The 19,183-nt window shown below is 40.3% G+C and overlaps 1 protein-coding gene across 9 annotated transcripts in view; it reads right to left on the reverse strand.

Annotated features, from left to right (window-relative positions):
• The window catches only part of PKHD1 (PKHD1 ciliary IPT domain containing fibrocystin/polyductin), a 489,098-nt gene that overhangs the window by 294,766 nt on the left and 175,149 nt on the right, over positions 1 to 19,183 (reverse strand). For all 9 annotated transcript variants that reach the window (XM_011282361.4, XM_045057643.1, XM_045057638.1 and 6 more), the window contains one exon: positions 17,403 to 17,615. In XM_011282361.4, the coding sequence (XP_011280663.2) occupies positions 17,403 to 17,615 (213 nt within the window). The remainder of the gene's footprint in view (positions 1 to 17,402; positions 17,616 to 19,183) is intronic.

The raw sequence follows: 19,183 nt of genomic DNA on the forward strand, positions 1-19,183 counted from the left end.
AACCAACAAACTATTCATTTACTCCCACTAATGACTTCTACTCATAATTGTATTTCCTACAAATTATTGTCCAAGCATTTCAGTGCCATTCATCCATAATTACACAGTCCCAGAGAACCATCTTACCAAATGGGCATGAAGAGAAAGAAAATAATCTTTGTGGGTTAACACACTTTAAAATCACTAATTGCTCTATGTTTATTTTGTAGGACTTCAATCTTTATTCCAAGTGAATAACTGCCAAGACCTTTCCAAATCACTTGGGGGAGGGGAGGTAGTGAAGGAAAAGAAGAGGAAGAGAGAGTGAAGGGAGGGGAGAAATGAAGGAAAGAATCATATTATTAAAATAATGTTCACATCAGAATAGAAATATAAAGGAACTCACGAAAGAACTAGAAATAGTTTTCCGAAATACATGCAAATTATTTCCCTCTATTTCCACCTGCAGTTTCACATTATGCATAGCAAAACAATGAATTCTGCTTTTTCTTTTATGTAGATGAACACTTCTCATGCACTGGAAAAGACAGACATGAAGGAGGGCACCTGGGTGGCTCTGTCGGTTAAGCATCCCACTGCTGATTTCAGCTCAAGTCATGATCTCATGGATGTGAGATAGAGCCCTGGATCTCTCCCTCTCCCTCTCAAATTAAATAAATCAACGTTAAAAAAAAAAAAGAAAGAACGAAAGAAAGATGGACCTGTCCTCCAGGGTCCATGACCAGTACAAGAAACAGACAAAAGTCACAAATGTACCATTTTAAGTGTTAACACAGAGGGACATCCAGGGTCTACTGGTGCACAGGTGTGGGTACTTCACTCATACAAAAGGGGGGTTGTTTCTGGGAATTCTTCCCAAATAGGTGATAACTGAGCTGGGTCTTTAGGAATAAGTCATAGTCGGCCAGATGACAAAACAGAGTACTCCAGGCAAAGGTAATGGTATATACAATGATGTGGGCCAATGTGACACATTCAAATAACTGCTATATATGTGACATTGGCAGAATGCACATATGGGGAATGGGGGTTGCTGATGAGAGTCAGTGAGACTGCATCTGGAAGGTGAGCAAGACCTACTTAGGAAGGGACTCTCAGGCCCTCCCAAAGAACTAAGAGTTTATCCCAAAAGTAACCACCAAAATAATACTTAATATGGTAACAGAGAAATCAGACTCTTGTGAGACTAGTGATATTTTAAAACCATGAGTACACATATCAAACTGAGGGGAGAGAATCCTTAGTGAGAAACTATATTTACTGCATATTGGGTAGAATGAGAAAAAACCTAAGTCAAGTCCTAAGATGATCAAGGGCCAGCCAGGGGGCAAGCGAGAGCTTGATGTGTTCCAGGAACTAAATGGAGAGAGGCGTATCTGGAGAAGGCAAATGAGATGGCACAGTGTGACTGGTGCAGGACCTTGGTGGCCTGTTTCAAAGGACTTAAATCTAACTTGAAATAGTTATGTGATCAATTTATGTTTTTAAGGGTCACCCTGGCTGTTGAGTGAAGAAAAGATTGCAGGGAGGTAAAAGGAAAGTTAGAAGTCTGTGTAGCAGGCTGCTGCAGTAAATGTAGAAGATGAGTGCAGTAGGTCAGATAAGAAGTTTTAATAAGTATTCGGCAGTGGATCTGGAGACAGATATAAAAATCTGAGATATCTTTTGGAGAATCAAGAGGACTGGCTGATTGGATCTAGAGGTAAAGGAGAAGTCAATGGTGACTTACAGGCTGACCAAGAGCAGAACCAAGTTGGTAGATAGATAAACAGGGACATTTAGGGAAGAAGAAAAAAGAATCCATTAAATAAATATTTATTAAACACCTATTATGTGCTATGTTCCATGTGCTCTTCCAGCCACTGGAAATACAGTAGTGAGAAAAACAGTCAAAACCCCTGCCTTCAGGTAGTTTATACTCCAATGGCATTCACTTTTAGACATATTAAGCTTTAGATGACCATTTTAGGCCGGTTACATTTTAGATATTAAAGAGAATATCCAAATGAAAAGTCTGAAGCTCAGAAGAGATGTCTGAAGTTACATATAAAGAGAAATATATAAACAGAGGTTAATCTATGTAAATGAGTGGGATTACCTGGGAGAAGTATATAATTGTGAAAAATACCTGAGATCAGGACCATGGGAACATTGTCATTCTAAAATTGAGTAGATGAGGAGAAACCGAAGAGGAGCAATAGAAGGAAGAAAACTAAAAGATGAAGACACACACTTGCCCATAATTAAACAAGACAATGCAGTGGGAAGAAAGTCTTATTCGACCATGCAACTGCCTGAGGACCCATTCCTCCCCACCTCCTTACCCTTGTATTACTGTTAAGGTCTGGGCACCCACCTAGCATCTCTTCGTGTTTGTGTCCTATTTCCCACTGTTCATTCCATCTCCCTTTCTGCATAGTAGCCAGAATTGAGCTTTGAGGGCAAAGGTATGGAGAGAAAACCCTGCCCTTCTATCATTTCTCATTTTTCCCTTCCTCCTGGCAGCACTTGACCCAAATTCTCTAGTCATATACTATCTCTAACAACAGGAAGAGGTGATAAATAGCCAGAGAAATTGGAGAAAGACTATTACCTATGATTCCACCTTGCATCCGACCGGTTCTCTCTGCTCCCAGAAACTGCATTGTGCCAGGAGTCTGCCTCTGGGCCACAGAAGTCATTCTAGGGCCAGAGGGACTGAGAGCACCCTCTGTTTCTAGTAATCAATAAGAATTATGATAGTAGAGCCCAAATGGAGAGAGAGGTGTTCCTGGTATCCCATAGTAGAAATGGACCTACTCTCCATGCAATTAGTCTTATACTCAGTGGTCAGCTGCTATACTCCCACTAGCATTAAACAGCGAGGAGAGTTAGGGGAAACAGACTGTTGAGGGCTCACCTGGGTCCTAAACCACAAGGTTGTCAGCATTTCCTTGAGAAAAATATATCCTAAATTCCAAACAACCATCTTACAAAGGAACACTTTGAACTCAAACCATTTGTGAATTGGAGATGATCCAATTTACTATACTTCAGAAAAGGAGACTGTGACATTAGCATTAATATAAGACTATCTGGCAGACCAAAGAGATGGAATGGGGTATTTTTCATGTACCATTTCCCTCTGCCCTTGAGAACCACTTGCTGTGATATCTCTGTTGGTCAAAGACAAAACCTGACAGGGAATCCTGCATGAGCTCAGCTCTGTATGTGCACTATGAGCCTTCTGCATCATTACTGGTTAATCATGGGTGGTACCAATGGAGCAGGGAACATGTGCCTGCAGGAAGGAGAAGGCTCAACAGAGCAATCCTCTAAATGTGCAGATCAGCTAGCTGTATCCACAGCTGAGCAGTAAACATTTCCACACTGTGATGAAAGGGATTCGAGCACAGTCTGTTCCCAATGCTAAGAAGTCTACCATTTTGTTGGCAGAGGGGTGTAGACTAAGGCTAACCAAGGTTATTTGGATGGTGCAGTGAGCCAAGCCTTTTCCAAAGGCATAAAGGAAAGGCTAACCTTTGTTTCTACCCAATCTGACTTTTACTTTTACTACCATAATTAAAAATAAGTGACTAAGAAGAATATAAACCTCAAAATACCCAGGAAATAGTGAATTGTAAGATATATGAAAACATCTGTAACGCTGTTCCTAGCTCCTGTGAGGATTTCAGGCCAATTAAACAAATGGCATTCTTAGAACTGTACTGGCCAGTCCTTTACATAGAGGTGCAAAATCCAGTTGCTCAGAACAAAAGGCTTCTGTAGCGTGTCTTTAATACCCACTTCTGTTCATTGTCCAAAAAATACAAAAAACTTCAGGTATATTTCTGACCAGATAGATACTTTTTTCAAAAATGTTTGTTTATTTATTTATTTTGAGAGAGAGAGCATGCGCAGGCATGGGAGGGGCAGACAGGGAGACAAAAAGAATGCGAAGCAGGCTCCAAGCTGCCAGCACAGAGCCCAGCGTGGGGATCAAACTCACGAACCATGAGAGCATGATCTGAGCTGAAATCAAGAGTCAAACACTAAAGCCACCCAGGCATCCCAATAGTAATTTTGATAATCACTACTACAGTTTATGGTTTGGAGTGGAGGCAACAATGAGGAACAAATGACTAATTTTCAATAGTGTAATTTCATTTTAGAAAAGCAAATGATACATAATGTTGAATATAAAAATATAGAGAAGCAAAAGAAGACACAAAAGCATCCAGAATCTTACTGCAACAGATTAATGTATGTCTTTTCTTTCCTATAGTTCTTTCCTATGTTCACACGTTGGCAAAATTTCATATATAAGTAAATAATTCAACACATACTACAGAAGTGTTCTATAATTCTTGACATACTTTTTTTTTTTGCAAATTCTCTTTACTTAGTAGGAACATCTTTCAGCTGTATTGTACATAATTTAACATCATGATGGTATCATAGCATCTCATTGAAAAGTTGTGTATTTTGTTTACAGATCCCTTATTTCTTCATACTCAGTTTCTTCCCAATATGTTGCTTTCATGAACAGTTCAGACATGAACATTCTTGAGCATAATTTTTATACATGCTAATGATCACCTCCTTAGAATAAATTCCTAAAAGTGGCATTGCTATATCAAGGCAATATCAAGGCATACACTTAGTTTTAAGCCTTTTGATATAATCACCAAATTGTCTGACAGGAGGACTCATATACTTGTATATCCACTAGGAGCATACATGGATGCCAGTTCCTCAGACTTTCTATTTTTTTTTTTTTTTTTTTGGTCAATTTGATTGTTCAGGGGGAAAAAAATCACTTTTGTTTTAATTTGCATTTCTTTGATTACTAATGAGAAGGTAGACAAAAATTCGTAAAAAAAAAAAACAAAAAAGAATCTTTTACTGTCAACATAGGATAAACCTGAGCCCTCTCCACATGCACTCATATTAACTGGCCATTTGCACTAATTACGCAGACATGTCTATTCACATTATTTGCCAGATTTTAAACTTGTTCTAAAAAGTCATTTATAAAAGACATTAATCTGTATCTATATCAGATGAGAACTGAATGTATGATCAAGCTAACATTAACAATCACAGGGAAATGTTGTTGTATTAGTTTCCTATTACTGCTGTCACAACTACAACATTATTGTCTCAAAACAACAAACTGTATTATCTAATAGTTATGAAGGTTAGAATTCCAATTTTAGCTGGTTTCACTGAGCTAAAATCAAGGTGTAAGTAGGATTGTTTCCTTCTGGAAGCTCTGAGGAAGGAAAATCTGTTTCCCTGCTTTTTTTAGCTGCTAATGGCCACCTAGTATTCCTTGGCTTGTGGGCTCTTCTGTCTTCATGGAGCATCCCTACTGTCTCCGCTCCCTTCCATCCCATCCTCTTGACTCCTCCTGTGTCCCTCGGATAAATACCACTGTGCTTACATTAAGCTTCTCTAGGAAATCCACAATAATCTCGCAATTTCAAAATCTTTAATCATATCTGAAAAGCCCCTTTTGCCAAATAAAGTAATCTTCGTGGGTTCCAGGAATTGGGACATGAACATATCTGGGGCCATTTTTCAGGTACCACAATTGAATTTTTGAATAAATAGTATGGAGAAAACTGACTAGCCATTTGAAAAAAAAAATTAGATAACTGACTTACACGCTATATAAAAATAAATTCCAGATGGATTAAAGCAGGAGTTAGCAAAGTTTTTCTGTAAAGAGCCAGATAGTAAATTGTTTCAGGTTTACAGACCAGGCAGTCTCTGTTGCCATTGCAACATGACACAGCCATAGATAATACCTAAACACACAGATTAGCATGGCTGTGCTTCAATAAAAATTTGTTTACAAAAACAGATTTGAACCATGGGCCATAGTTTGCTAACCCTGGATTAAAGACACAAATGTGAATGGATAAATACATACATACATACATACAGACAGACAGACACCAGGAAACATATATGTAAATTTTTATATCATCTGTAGAGGAAAGAGTTTTCTAAGTGTGACCTCAAAGGTAGAAACCATTTTTAAAAATTGTAGAATTGCTACTATACAGATCAGAAAACATCATAAAAATACTGAAGGTAAATAACTGGGAAAGAAACAGGTTCTTTATGTCCCCATCAAGAATACTACAAAGGGAGCTAAAAGAGATAAGTCTCCACTTGGAATCCCAACATAACCTGAAAAATTAAAATTGAGAAGACAATTCCAGAAACCTGAAAGGAGTATCTTCTGTCCATCTTTCTGCCACTGGTAAACACCTGGTATGTGTATGCAAATTAGAAGCGAGCCCATGTGTGTCTTGCGTGTATGAAGTGGATGGAATGAATGTTTGCTACCTCCCCTTCTGGGCCCCAGTTTAATTATCTGTAAGATGAAAGGAATGATCCCAGTCTTTGCTACTTCACAGAGTTGTTGTGAGAGTTGAATGAGAGGAAAGAACAGGAAGCAGTTTTGAAAATTATAAAGTGCCAGGATCTAGGTAAAATCCAATTTTAACAAATACCGAACATAATGCCCAATTCAACGATACTCTTCCTCCATGACCAGGCTGAAAGCAATACTATTAATAGTACTGCTTTGATGATATATATGGAAGAATTCTCTTTGAAGGAAAAATCACAAGCTCTGGCCCACGTAGCATTCCATTTACTTAGCAATGTTGAATTTCTTTTGATACTAAAAAATGTAAAACATGTCAAGTCAAGACTATTATTAACTATTTAATAAACTAAAAGAAGGTTACCAAGTCTGGAGCACTGCAGTGAGGCGAGAGGAGTAGGAGGGGAGCTGGAAAACAAGGCAGAAGGAGTAGGCAGGAACTATATCATATAGAATACTGTAACCATGTTAAAAATTATGGACTTTATCCTAGGAACAATGGGAAGCCACCAGAGGGCTTTGAGCAGCAGCATAATATAAACAGATCTGTGTTTTTAAAAGATCACCTTGGTGGGGTGCCTGTGTGGCTCAGTCAGTTAGGCATCCAACTCTTGGTATTGGCTCAGGTCATGATCTCACAGTTTGTGAGATCAAGCCCCATGGGGCTCTCTGCTGACAGCATGGAGCCTGCTTGGTATTCTCTCTTTCCCACTCTCTCTCTCTGCCTCTTCCCTGTTCATATGTGCACCTGAGCACTCTTTCTATCAAATATAAATAAATAAAAAAATATACATCACCCTGGTTCCAAGGTAAAGAACGAACTAGACAGGGCCAAAAATGGCAACCAATAGATAAACCAGAAAGCTTAAACTGTAAGCCCACACACCAATTGGTGGTATCGTGAACAAAGGTGATAGTAAGGAGAGGCGGGGGAGAAGTAAATGGTAAATGGGTTCCGGATTTATCTAAGAGTTAAAATGAGGACTTGGTGACAGATACAATATGGGGAATTATAGAAAAGGGGAAATCAAGAATGACAGCCAGGTCTCTGGCTGATGGATTACTGGAAAACAATAAACACCATCTTAGCTTTCTTAGAATAATAATGAGGTTCCTTTCTCGTTTTGGCTTCAGCCAAGTCCTATAGTTGAGCCTTGAACAACAGGGGGTTTGAACTGCACAGGTCCACTTATATGGGTCTACCACAGGACTGTAAGTGTATTTTCTCTTATGATTTTCTTAATAACATTTTCTTTTCTCTACCTCCCTTTATTATAAGAACATAGTATATAATACATGTGACACAGGAAATAAGTGCTAATTGACTGTTTATGTTATCAGTAAGGTTTCCTTCCAGTCAACAGTAGGCAATTAAAGGTAAGTTTGGGGGGGAACAAAAGTTATATGTGGATTTTCAACTGTGCAGGGTGTCAATTCCCCTAACCCCTGCATTGTTCAAGGACCAGCTATGCTCAAGATTGATAACCTTTGCTGCCCATTGCCCTGTATACAAAAGAGTGGCCAGTCCAGATCAAGATTCATATGGTCTCGAATCCCCTAAACTGAAAACTGTCTTAAAATCAACCTCCTTCTTTTACTAACACTTTCTAGACATAATCAAATCTAGAAAATATCACAACATTATTATATATTCCTTAATTCTAAATTTTCTATTTTTGTGTTTCTATCAAATGTGGCTTTGGTTTTGCTTAGTGAAGTGACTGATGGTTTGTTAGCATTTCTTTTTTTTCTAGCCAAACTAAATAAATTTGAATATATTAGTATCCGGTAAAGTCTTATTAATTTGGAATTACAAATTAGTAAGAGTAGTAAAAATGTTAGATTGTCATATGTTTAAAAAATAGACAAGCTATTATCTTTACCTACCCATTCTCTTATCCTGGCTACATAACACAGCTTTAATGTTAATAAACTATCTTCCCTCAACCTAAGACAACATAGTCTGGGTGGTTGTCTACACCCTTGCTCCCTCTTGGCCAAAAGAATACCTCTACCCTGGTCATAGCAACAGTTTTTGTGACAGGCTTATGACCCAAACAGGGCCAAAGTTAATTCTGAGGTTTTATTCAAACTTTCATCCAGTTGCTCACACAACATATATTTCTTAAAAGCCTACTATGAATCCAGGCACTGTTGAAGGCAATAGGAATGTTATAAATGAAAAAATTAAAAAAACAAAACAAAACAAAAAAACAGGAAAATCCCTGCAATCATGATATATACATTCTACTAAGGAAGATTCTAGAACAAGTAAAATAAATATGATAAATAAACTGTATATAATATATTAGTGTTAAAAGCTAAGGGGGAGAAAACAGAAGGAGAAATGTGAACACTGACAGGAGTAAATGTTGGAATTTGCTCAGGAGTCAAATGGCTATTGGAAAAGAATCACTCTTCCACATGGAGCTGCAGAGACCCATTTCTGCCTCTAGGAGGGGAGAACCTGACTGAAAATGAAGCCAACTCAAAGGAAAACAGAGCCTAGAGTTGCAGAGAAACAAAGGCCTGATGACTTCATTGGAGCACCTGGACGCAGCTGTGCCTCAAGTTTGTTTTATTTTTGTCAGTTATATGAGGCAATAAATGCCCTTATCTTTTGTCTGAATTGAGTTTTCTGTCACTTGCAACCAAAAAACACCTGACTAATGCCAACACTTTCAAGTATATATAGAAACTTAAAGTAGCTTACAATGTGTTTCTAAGTGGGATTCCTGCTGTACTTGGATTATTGAATAGCCAGAACTCATTACTAATTAGCAGTGTGCATTTACATGTAAATACCTAAAATCCTAAAAACCTTAAAAACAGCACGTTCACTTTAACGTGTTTAAACAAGTTCCTTAAAGTGTGGGTTATACTCTTAAGGAACCCTTTAGTATAGACTATTCCAAGGTCACTCTTGTCCAGATCAAGGAATTACAGTGTTCACACTATAATATAAACTTGACTGCATAATGATGATCTACCACGACATACCAGACAGCCAGAACCCCAATGCTGTATTGAAGTTGTTTGAATTTAAGATTATAGGGGCACCTGCATGGCTCAGTTGGTTAAGCAGCTGACTTCAGTCAGGTCATGATCTCGCAGTTTGTGAGTTTGAGCCTTGTGTCGGGCTCCATGCTGACAGCTCAGAGTCAAGAGCCTGGTTTGGATACTGGGTCTCCCTCTCTCTTTGCCCTCCACCTGCTCATGCTCTGTCTCTCTCTCTCTCTCTCCCAAAAATATATAAACATTTAAAAAATTAAGAAATAAATAAAATATAAATAAATGAAGATTATAGAAGGCAATGAACAGATGTTAAATTTTCCCCATCAGTCTTCCTCCATTTCTCCCCTCAATTCGATCTTACTTCTTTCCCATTCCTATACCCAAATGAATTACAGCAAAACACACAAAAACTCAAAAATCAACACAGTTGCCCTCCCCTTCACCCCAACATCCTTTGGCGTACCCTTTCATATGGGTGCAAATGTAGCAACTTCTCAAGCAGGATTTCTGCTCGCCTAAACCAACCAAGAGGGCGCAAGCAGGAAACAAAGAGATGATAGCACCTCACAATGTAAGTGAGCCATGAAGTAAGGAAGCAGACACTTCCTTGGGGCTTACAAAAAGGAGACTAATCTAATTCTGTCATCTGAACCATCTCTGGACAGACCCCACCCCAGGCTACATGAGCAACAAAAAGAGGACATTCAAAGGAATTCCCAGAAATAGGGGTGAGTCATCAGCCTGGGTAAACTGGCCATGGCCTTTTCCTCTCCTTTCCATAGAGGTACTTCTCTCCACTTAAAGAAAAAGGGCTTCAAAAGTAGCAATCATAGGGTTATCTGCAAGAAGAATAGCCTGGCTTCCTTCCCCAGGTTGGATGTCTGCACATGCAGCACATTTGCTGCGTTACCCATGCCTATTTAACAGGGGAAAGGATAATTTGGAAAAGGAGAGCTGGAGCAGGGAAAGGGGTGGTGAGTAGAACATCGTTGGTGTGGACAAATTTGTAACGTTCTCCTGGATCAAGTGGATTCTGGGGAAGGTAGCTTGCCTTGAGCCAATGCTCCGGTACTCCACCCAAAATGGGCCCCAAGGTGGAACCTAAGAGGATTGTAAACTTGGGGGGGGGGCCTCCACACTGTAAACAGTGGGAGGTCTCCCACAAGGCTCCAATGATCTTGTGCAGAAATCTTTGGAGAAAGAATCAACAGTCAGCCAGTATTATCCAGGGAGGCAGCCACACCTAACAGAGGCTACAACCACAGAGCACGGTAAAGAGCTTGTGAGCCTTCTTGCCTTACCTCTTCAACCTGTCCTAGCACCAAGAAAATATAAAATAAAAAGGATAGGAGGAAAAGCAAAGGAGCAGGGCAAACCCTTGCCACTCAAATATGCCTCAGGACAGAGCCTCTAGAAGGAGAATGGAAGGGAGGATTGCATGAGAACTGAATGAATTGGAACTGGCCTTTTTTTTTTACTTAAAAAATTTTTTTTAATGTTTATTCATTTTTGCGAGAGAGACAGAATGTGAGCAGGAAAGGGGTAGAGATAAAGGAGGACACACAGAATCCAAAGCAGGCTCCAAGCTCTCAGCACAGAGCCCGATGCAAGGTTTGAACTCATGAACCACGAAATCATGACCTGAGCCAAGCTGGACACTTAACTGACTGAGCCACCCAGGAACCCTGGAACTGGCCTTTATTAATAACCTTAAATCAACTGGAAAGTTATGATGTCCCAGGTGTTGTGGATTAAGGAAAGAGGAAAAAAAGACCCATCAGAACACGGATTAAGAAAGTGATTAGAGAAAAATAAAGTCTGTTGTGAGTCAGATTTCTAAAAGGTTCAAGTCTCTCAACCATCCCTAAAAATGTACCATTTGCAAAGACCTATGGCCAATTTACACACCACACCAGCTCCAGATTCCCATGAAATCTCAGGTAACAGTTTGTGGTAAAAAGTGCTAGGGGAAGACAAATAAACTCTTCGATATTGAGAAAATCCAAGATCCTTGAAAAGGTGGAAGAAAAACTACAGCATTTACAATAGTTCCCCTATGTCCATTGAGGATATATTCCAAGACCACCAGTGGTTGCCTAAGCCACAGATAGTGCCAAATGCTAGTATCCTATGTTTTTTCCTATACGTACATACCTATGATAAAGTTTAATTTATAAATCAGGCACAGTAAGAGATTAACAACAGTAACTAATAATAAAATAAAACAATCCTAATAATAGGGAATGTGGTCCCACTCTCTCTCAAAATGTTTTCTTGTACTCACCCTTCTTCTTCTTGTGATGATGTGATATGATAAAATGTCTATATCATGAGATGAAATGAGGTGAATGATGTAGGCATCGTGACGTGTCATTAGGCTACTATTTGCCTTTTGAGGACACATCAGAAGTGGGATCATCTGCTTGCAGAGCTCTTTTCTTTGGTGGTGGAAAACCAAAGTCCACTTGAAACCAGAAAATGCAGTAGCCATATAGGAGCAAGTGAAGTATAACATGCACAGAGACTCAGACTTAAGGACTATGAGTGAGTCCTGACAGCATGGGGACCATGGAGACAGTCACGCCTGAGGTCTCTTGCCTGCCTATCCACCTTGTGGCTTGACCAAGAACTCCTAAATCCTTTGTTCTAAGTTTGTTTGCACTGGGGTTCTGTCCCTTAAAATCAAGTAATTTAAGAGTAGTAAAGCTACACACCAAAATACCATGCCACTGCTATGGTTTATATTCCAGCCCAAAGGAAAGAGAGACAGAAAAGAAAAATGGGGAAGACTCATGATCTAGAAGAAATAGGTAAAAAGCAGGGGCAAGAGGGGATGTTATGGATATAGAGGGAGAACCAACTGAAAGTGGCTGGTCAGGTGACAAAAGAGCAGAGATCTGAAAATACATTGTTGGAGGGACTGTTCTAAGAGGAGATAGGCTCTGGAAAGTTTCATACTACATCACAGAGTAGATCACAGGAACAGTCCCCAAGCTCTATCAGTCTTGGGGAAAGAAGGAATCATACAAAGAGGAGCCCTAAACTCCTCCAAAGGATCTACATGCCACGGTTTAAAGGATGCGCTCATATTTGTTTTTAACCACTATTTTAGCAATGGAACCCTTGCTTCTAATGAAATGTTACTTTGAACACATATATAGAGATAAGCAATGAATGCATTACTTGAGCAATTTAAACCTTTACTGACAGACCCCCAAATACTTCATTGTCTGGGGAATCCCTGAGGCTCCTCCAAGAAATATCTGGATTTTGTGGAGCACAGGATGAGAACCAGGAACACTCTCCTACATTCACGTCTATTCCATGCACACGATACCATGCTTCAAGACAGCCTGATGCCCTTCAGCACTAAAATAGTGCCCATGATATAGTACTTATAAACAGCATGGAATTTAAATATACTTGGTGCCTTTAGAAGGAAAATAAAACATATCTAAACTTGCTTATTTATATTAGTTCTCTTTTCTTATTTGTTCCTACCAAATTCTCATGTTCCTAACAATTGCCTTAGTGCTTTCCTCAATTGTACTCCCACATACCCACTTTTCTCAGAAACTTCCATGTATATTTAATGCCTGTATCTTGTAATTTCTTGAAAAGGACAAAGACAGAAGTCCATTCAAGGCCGTAAGACTGCTTTTTCTCCTAAGAAACTGTCAGCCAAATTTCTCAGGGAGGAACTGGAAATGAAGTGAGAGACATTGATAAATTTCCCTGCTGAACAATCAATAAAAGCCCCACCATCCTGTTCAGACTCCCACTGTGGAAGCAAGGGCCGTAATTACATTGTCAAAAATTCAAGTTGCCCAGGCTGACAGCGGCCCCCTTGAAAAGTGACAGGTGATTGGCACTGGGATTGGGGTAGTGAACCTGGATTGGCAGACAGAGTGGGAAAAGAAAAAGGCAAGAGTGAAATTTCCTTATCGACTACAGCCACCCAACCCTAAGACTGCCACTTGGGAGGAATCCTGAGACCCTTTTTGTCACGTTACCAGAGGGAGCAGGTGACAGAATTGACTAAGCAATCTGAACCCCATCAGAGATTTGGAATAGCCCTCAATCCACTCCCAAACCCCAAGAAAGAGAAAGATGGCTGTGTGTGTGTGTGTGCGTGTGTGCGTGTGTGTGTGTGTATGAGCATGTGAGGGTTTTCCTACATTAAAAGAAAAACATGCAACGGGCTTTCAACTCCATCTTTCCTCATGACAGCTGAACAGCAAAACCTGTTTGCTTAGCGATATGAAACCACGATAAAAATCAGCTGGAGCAGAAGGGTTCCAGGGGCAGCAATGAAGAATGAGATAGGAGACAGAAGGTGGGAAAGCACTAACATGCCGGCCATTTGTGTGATTCTCTGGGACCAGAGCTGGAGTTAAATTAGTACCCATCAGTCAGTCCTCTCACTGTTGGACGTTAGGAATAAAATGCCTGCAAGAGGTCTCCTTGCTGGACAGTGCTCTGCTTCTGGCTATTCTGGGGCCCCTGCAAATGGCTTCCAGAAGACTTTCTTGTAACCACACCCAGGAAGGGTGGTTTTCCAGCCCCGGGGAGGAGCTGCACCACCAAAGATTGACATCAAAAGGTGTTCTCTGGGCAGTGGGAACAGAACAGAAGATGCCTGGGAATGTTGCTACCTCATGATTTCCCAAGCTAAAACCTCTCTCCTGCTCTGATCAGGAGTGGTAGACAAGAAAATTAATAAGGAGAAAAATCTCTAGGCTCCATGCCAAATTTTTAAATAGAAGCCCCTCTCCCCTTCCCCCCTACAAGAAAACATGAGATAATTGGCACTGGGTACTGAGTGTTTGGGGTGGGGGAGGGATATAATAAAATAGCCATAACTAATTTTTGCTTGAGTGTTATTGTGTGCCAAATACCTCAGAGTAGTTCACAAGGAGTAGGGCTATGAGGTAGGGACCATGTTTTCCTGGTTTCATGGAGCTTAATTTGCCCAATGTCATAGCTGATAAGTGGCAGAACTGGATGGGTTTCTGATTTCAAAACTATTAACCACTAAAAACAGCAACTCTCCAAGAGTAATCAGTGGGCAACCTGAATCAAATCGCCTCAGGGGCCCACTTAAATGCACGTTTCCGGGTCCACTCAGGCCCTCCAAGTCAGACTCTGGGGGTGAGGCCCAGAAACCTGGATTTTGTAAAAAAAAAAAAAAATCTCCCGGACAAATCTTTTGTGCACAAGGTGGTGAATCTCACGACATCACACCAGGAAGCTGAATGAGCACTGGGTCATTAGGGACTTTGGATGCAAAGTAGTGAATCAGGTTGCTCACTGTTTTGCATACGTGACAGCAAAAGAAAATTAGTTTTCCCTTAAAGCCCAGGGTCATCAGACCCATGGCAGGCCCTGGGAAAAGGCCAGTGAAATTATGTAACGATTTTAGCCTTACTATACTGCCCTGCCAGAGGGGAATCTAAGACCTCAGGTGTGCAGGAGAGGGAGACAGGGGAAGGCTGATGAGCTGCAGGCTGGGCTGGGGATTCCCTGACAGAGACCTAGAGAAGGGAGCCCTTACCTGGTGACTGAGCTCTCTCCCGTGCAGGGTTTCCTTCACATGAATGAAATGAGGCAATAACATTTCAGAGAGGAAAAATACCTTGTGTTCACTTTGAAAGCTTTGTGGCTTATGAGAGGTCCTAGTTACTCCCAAACTGGCAGGACTCTGGGGAAATGAGTACAGCAACCTAACCCTGGAAATGCAGGAAAGGAGAAGAGTAGGAGGTTGGGGGGGGGGGGGGGGGCGGGAAGAGAAACAGAAGGAGAGAAGGGAAGGAGAGGAGGTGTCTGCCTTCTCAATGTCCAGTAACATCACAGGGCTAAAGTAGCAACATTGTTTTGTAAACTTCGGAATTGTCAACATATTTTAGAAGCATCTACTCTGCTTTGGTTGCCCCATAATTGATTGATGGTCAGCAATGGCACTAACGATTTTCTTAATTTGACAATTATTTAAACACAAAGGCTTAGGAGTACAGGGTACATTGAGAATGCACATACATAAGGTATACTTACGAGCTGTTATGCTGATCCTTCATAATAGAACATGAGCATGGAAAGGGTTGGAATTAAAGAAGCCAAGGAAAAGAATTAGGAGTCCTCACACTTCTGCATTTGAATTTCCATTTCTAGCAAGAGTTGTGGGTCTGCATTTTACAGGACAGTGGCTTTCAAATCAGAGGACACCCGTGATGCTTCAGAGTCCTTCAGATGATCTACAGAAAATACTGTTCTGTGCCTGCTTGCACTCTCCACCTGTGTTTTTTCATTGCTAAACAGCAGCACATTGTATTGATGACGTAAGTGGCTGTTGGACTGGAGCTAACATTGAAGACCATGGCTGATGTTTGAATAGATAGAAAACCTTGGTGGATGCTGGGATACAACATCGATGTAAGTTCTTGCTGATGAAGATAGGAAAGAAGAGTCCTCCACAAATTAGAACTTAAGAATCAATATTGTAGACATTTTGAATTTCTCTCCAGATAGTTATAGGTTTTTTAAGCCTTACAAAATACATTCCCAGTGTGCAGCAGTCTGGCTGGTCCAAAGATGAAATGCTTGATGAAAAGATTTCACTTCCTATCATAGAAAGCTAAAAGAGCCAAAAGAGTGCTTTTCAGTAAACAATGACTGAAGCCCATAGATGACACTAGTCCCTCCTTATCCATAGTTTTGCTTTCTATGGTTTCAGTTACCCGTAGTCAACTGCAGTCTCAAAGCAGATGATCCTCATATAGATGACTATATGTCAGAAGATCAATATTTGCCTAACACTGGGTCGCAGTGCCTACCTCATTCACCTCACTTCATGTCATTATGTAGGCATTTTATTATCTCACATGATCACAAGAAGGGTGAGTATAGTAAAGTAAGATATTTTGAGAGAGAGAGAGACCACATTCACATAACTTTTACTATCATATATTGTTATAGCGGTTTTATTTTATTTTTAGTTATTGCTGTTTCTCTCTTATTGTGCCTAATTTATAAATTAAACTTTATCATGGGTGTGTATGTATAGGAGAAAACATGGTATGTATATGGGTTTTGTGCTGTCCATGATTTCGGGCATCCACTGGGGGTCTTGGAACCTATCGTCCACAGATAAAGATGACTACTGTATAACAGAGCCTTGACAGAGCAAAATGGCAGAGTCCTCAGCATATGCACACATCCATGTCTAGAGTAATTATTCTATGATAGGTAATGGGGTTTTAGTTTGTTATGCCAGTATAGGAATGCCCATGTAGGTGACATCATGTTTTCTGGAGATTGAGCCTGCATTTTTATTTCCCTTTGGCTCATGCTATGTAACCAAAAGTACATAAGAATCTGGAGAGAGATACTTAAAGCTCATCATTTTATACTTTGCTGCAGTTACTAACACAAATCTCAATGGCTTACCATGACAAAGATTATTCCCTGTTCATGCTGATGTCGGCAATAGGTGGACCTCAGCTCTGCCCCTACTGTCTTCATTTTGATTCCCAAACTGAAGGAGCCAATCCTACTTGGGACAGCCTCTTCTCAAGCAGAGGAAAAAGGGCAAAATGGCCAAAGCATTGTAACAGCTCTTAAAACTTCTACTTGGCCATGCAGTCTATCACTTCCACTCACATTCCTTGACCAAAGCAGGTCCATGGCTAAGCCCCATGTCCCAGTAGGACAGGGAAGTGTGGTCCAACCACTGGGAGACATGAAAGTCACCTGGCAGTGGGTGGAGGTTATCGAATCCTCCTACTGGTACGTGAGGAAATAACTGGGGACTAAATGTACTCTGTCTGCCACAAGAATAATAGCCACTAGCATTTCTTACTTAAGGAAATAGTGCCCATGCTGTAATTAACTTTGTCGCCTCAGCAACAGATGGTCCAAGATTTTTAAGAGGTTTTACCATTGCCCCATCACCAGCACATGGTCTAGACACCATTCTACCTCATCTCTTTGGGTCCACTGCTTCACTCACCATGCAGGGAAAGTGTTCCACTCCTCACAGCCAGGAACTTGACACCATATGGAAAGAAAGGGGTAGAGTGAGAACTCCCGTAGAGTTTGATCTCGGCTTTGCCTTGGAAGGGCTTGTCCTTGGATCCAATCCGGAGCTCCCCACCATCAGAAATGAGGATGGAGTGTACCCTGAGCTCAATGGGTCCTGGATCCATGAAAATCAGCTTGCCTCCTAATGGCCAAAGAGAAGATTGTCAGTCACTGGGAGGATAAGGTTCACCACCTTTTGACAGTTCCAATGTCTGATGAAATCCTCTTTATTTATATACATTTGCTGGAATTTAGACTTATTTTATCTTACTCTCTCTTCTAGAAGCACAATAGAATATGGATTGGACCCCCATGGGTAGACGCACTATACCACTATGCCAGTTGAGGCTGGCTATCACTATTCACCACATCTCTATGTTATTTTTCATGGCAATATCCTAAATGCCCAGCAATTTAGGACTGGTCAAATAAGGGATGAGAAAGTCACCATTTTGGCCAATCAACAGATAAAAGCAGCCTATAAAATTAAGTTTAGAAACAAGTGAATAAGAAATAGGAATAGAAGAAAATATGGGAAAATTATACAAATTATGACACTAGGGACTGTAATTAGGGCTGCCATCGTGACGTATGCAGCATTTTACCTGGCCAACATCCATTTTACTTCAGTTTTGATAATAGACACTAATTTCCTTAAGAAACTGCTCTGCTCCACTCAACAGAGTTGAGTGGGATTGTCAATCAGAGTAGCCTGTCCTACTGTAGTCTAAGCCATGTACCCATGCCTCAAATGAAAATCTGGAGCTCAATGGAAGAGAAGACAAGAAATGTTTAGATTTTAGTAATTCCACTGGCGGCATCTAAATGAGCCTGAGAAGAGGTTTCTATTTCTGAGGCCCCCACCTGCTAAGCCCCTTCAAAATGCCCTGACAGCTATCATTTCTACACCTAATTTTCCAGACTTTCTATCAGTTCTTGTAAATGACCCAATATATTCTCCCTAAATTTCCTATTGTAAAATAAAGTTGGTTTCCATTGTTAGCAATCAAATAAACTTAACTGATACATATATGTTTTCTTCAATAACCAAATTTTCTGTGATGCAGGAGTATTATTTTACAATAAAATTAAATTGTGAGAATTAAATACTTAAGAAATTAAAACATGCTTTCATCTTTATAATACTTTTCTTTAAAAGAACTTAGAATATTTGTATTTCATATAGAATTTTCCCTGTAATGCCAAAATAATTAAAGCATCCCATCTAAATAACCACTTTAACCTGAATGAGTTTCTCCCTCCTGCATATGGTTTGCAAAAGTACTGGACAAGACTCTTCTATCCTGTAACAAGGTGGTAAGAGGTTTGATTTCATACTGGAAACATCAGAAGCCCTCTTTTCCACATCCTACAACAGCTTGCCACCTAACTCAGAATGAAAGTCAAAGTCCTGATACTGGGCTGCAAAAGGCCCTTCATGATTTACCACCCATCTCCAGTTCCCCTGCATCATCATCTACAACTCACCCCTTCACTCACCTGCCCTGAACACACTGGCCTGCTTGTCAGTTCTCAGCAAGACTTACTTGTTTTCTGACCTGCTGTATTCTTCTGTCAGGTATCCCTGTGACTCACTCCCTCTTGTTTCAAATCAAATGTTAACTCCTCACTGAGGCCTTCCTCTCCAGGCTATACAAATAGCATGCCCTCACTCCTTACTCAAATGCATTTTCTTTTATAACACTTACC

Source organism: Felis catus, chromosome B2 (assembly GCF_018350175.1).
Source record: "Felis catus isolate Fca126 chromosome B2, F.catus_Fca126_mat1.0, whole genome shotgun sequence".
In the NCBI taxonomy this organism is placed as follows: domain Eukaryota; kingdom Metazoa; phylum Chordata; class Mammalia; order Carnivora; family Felidae; genus Felis; species Felis catus.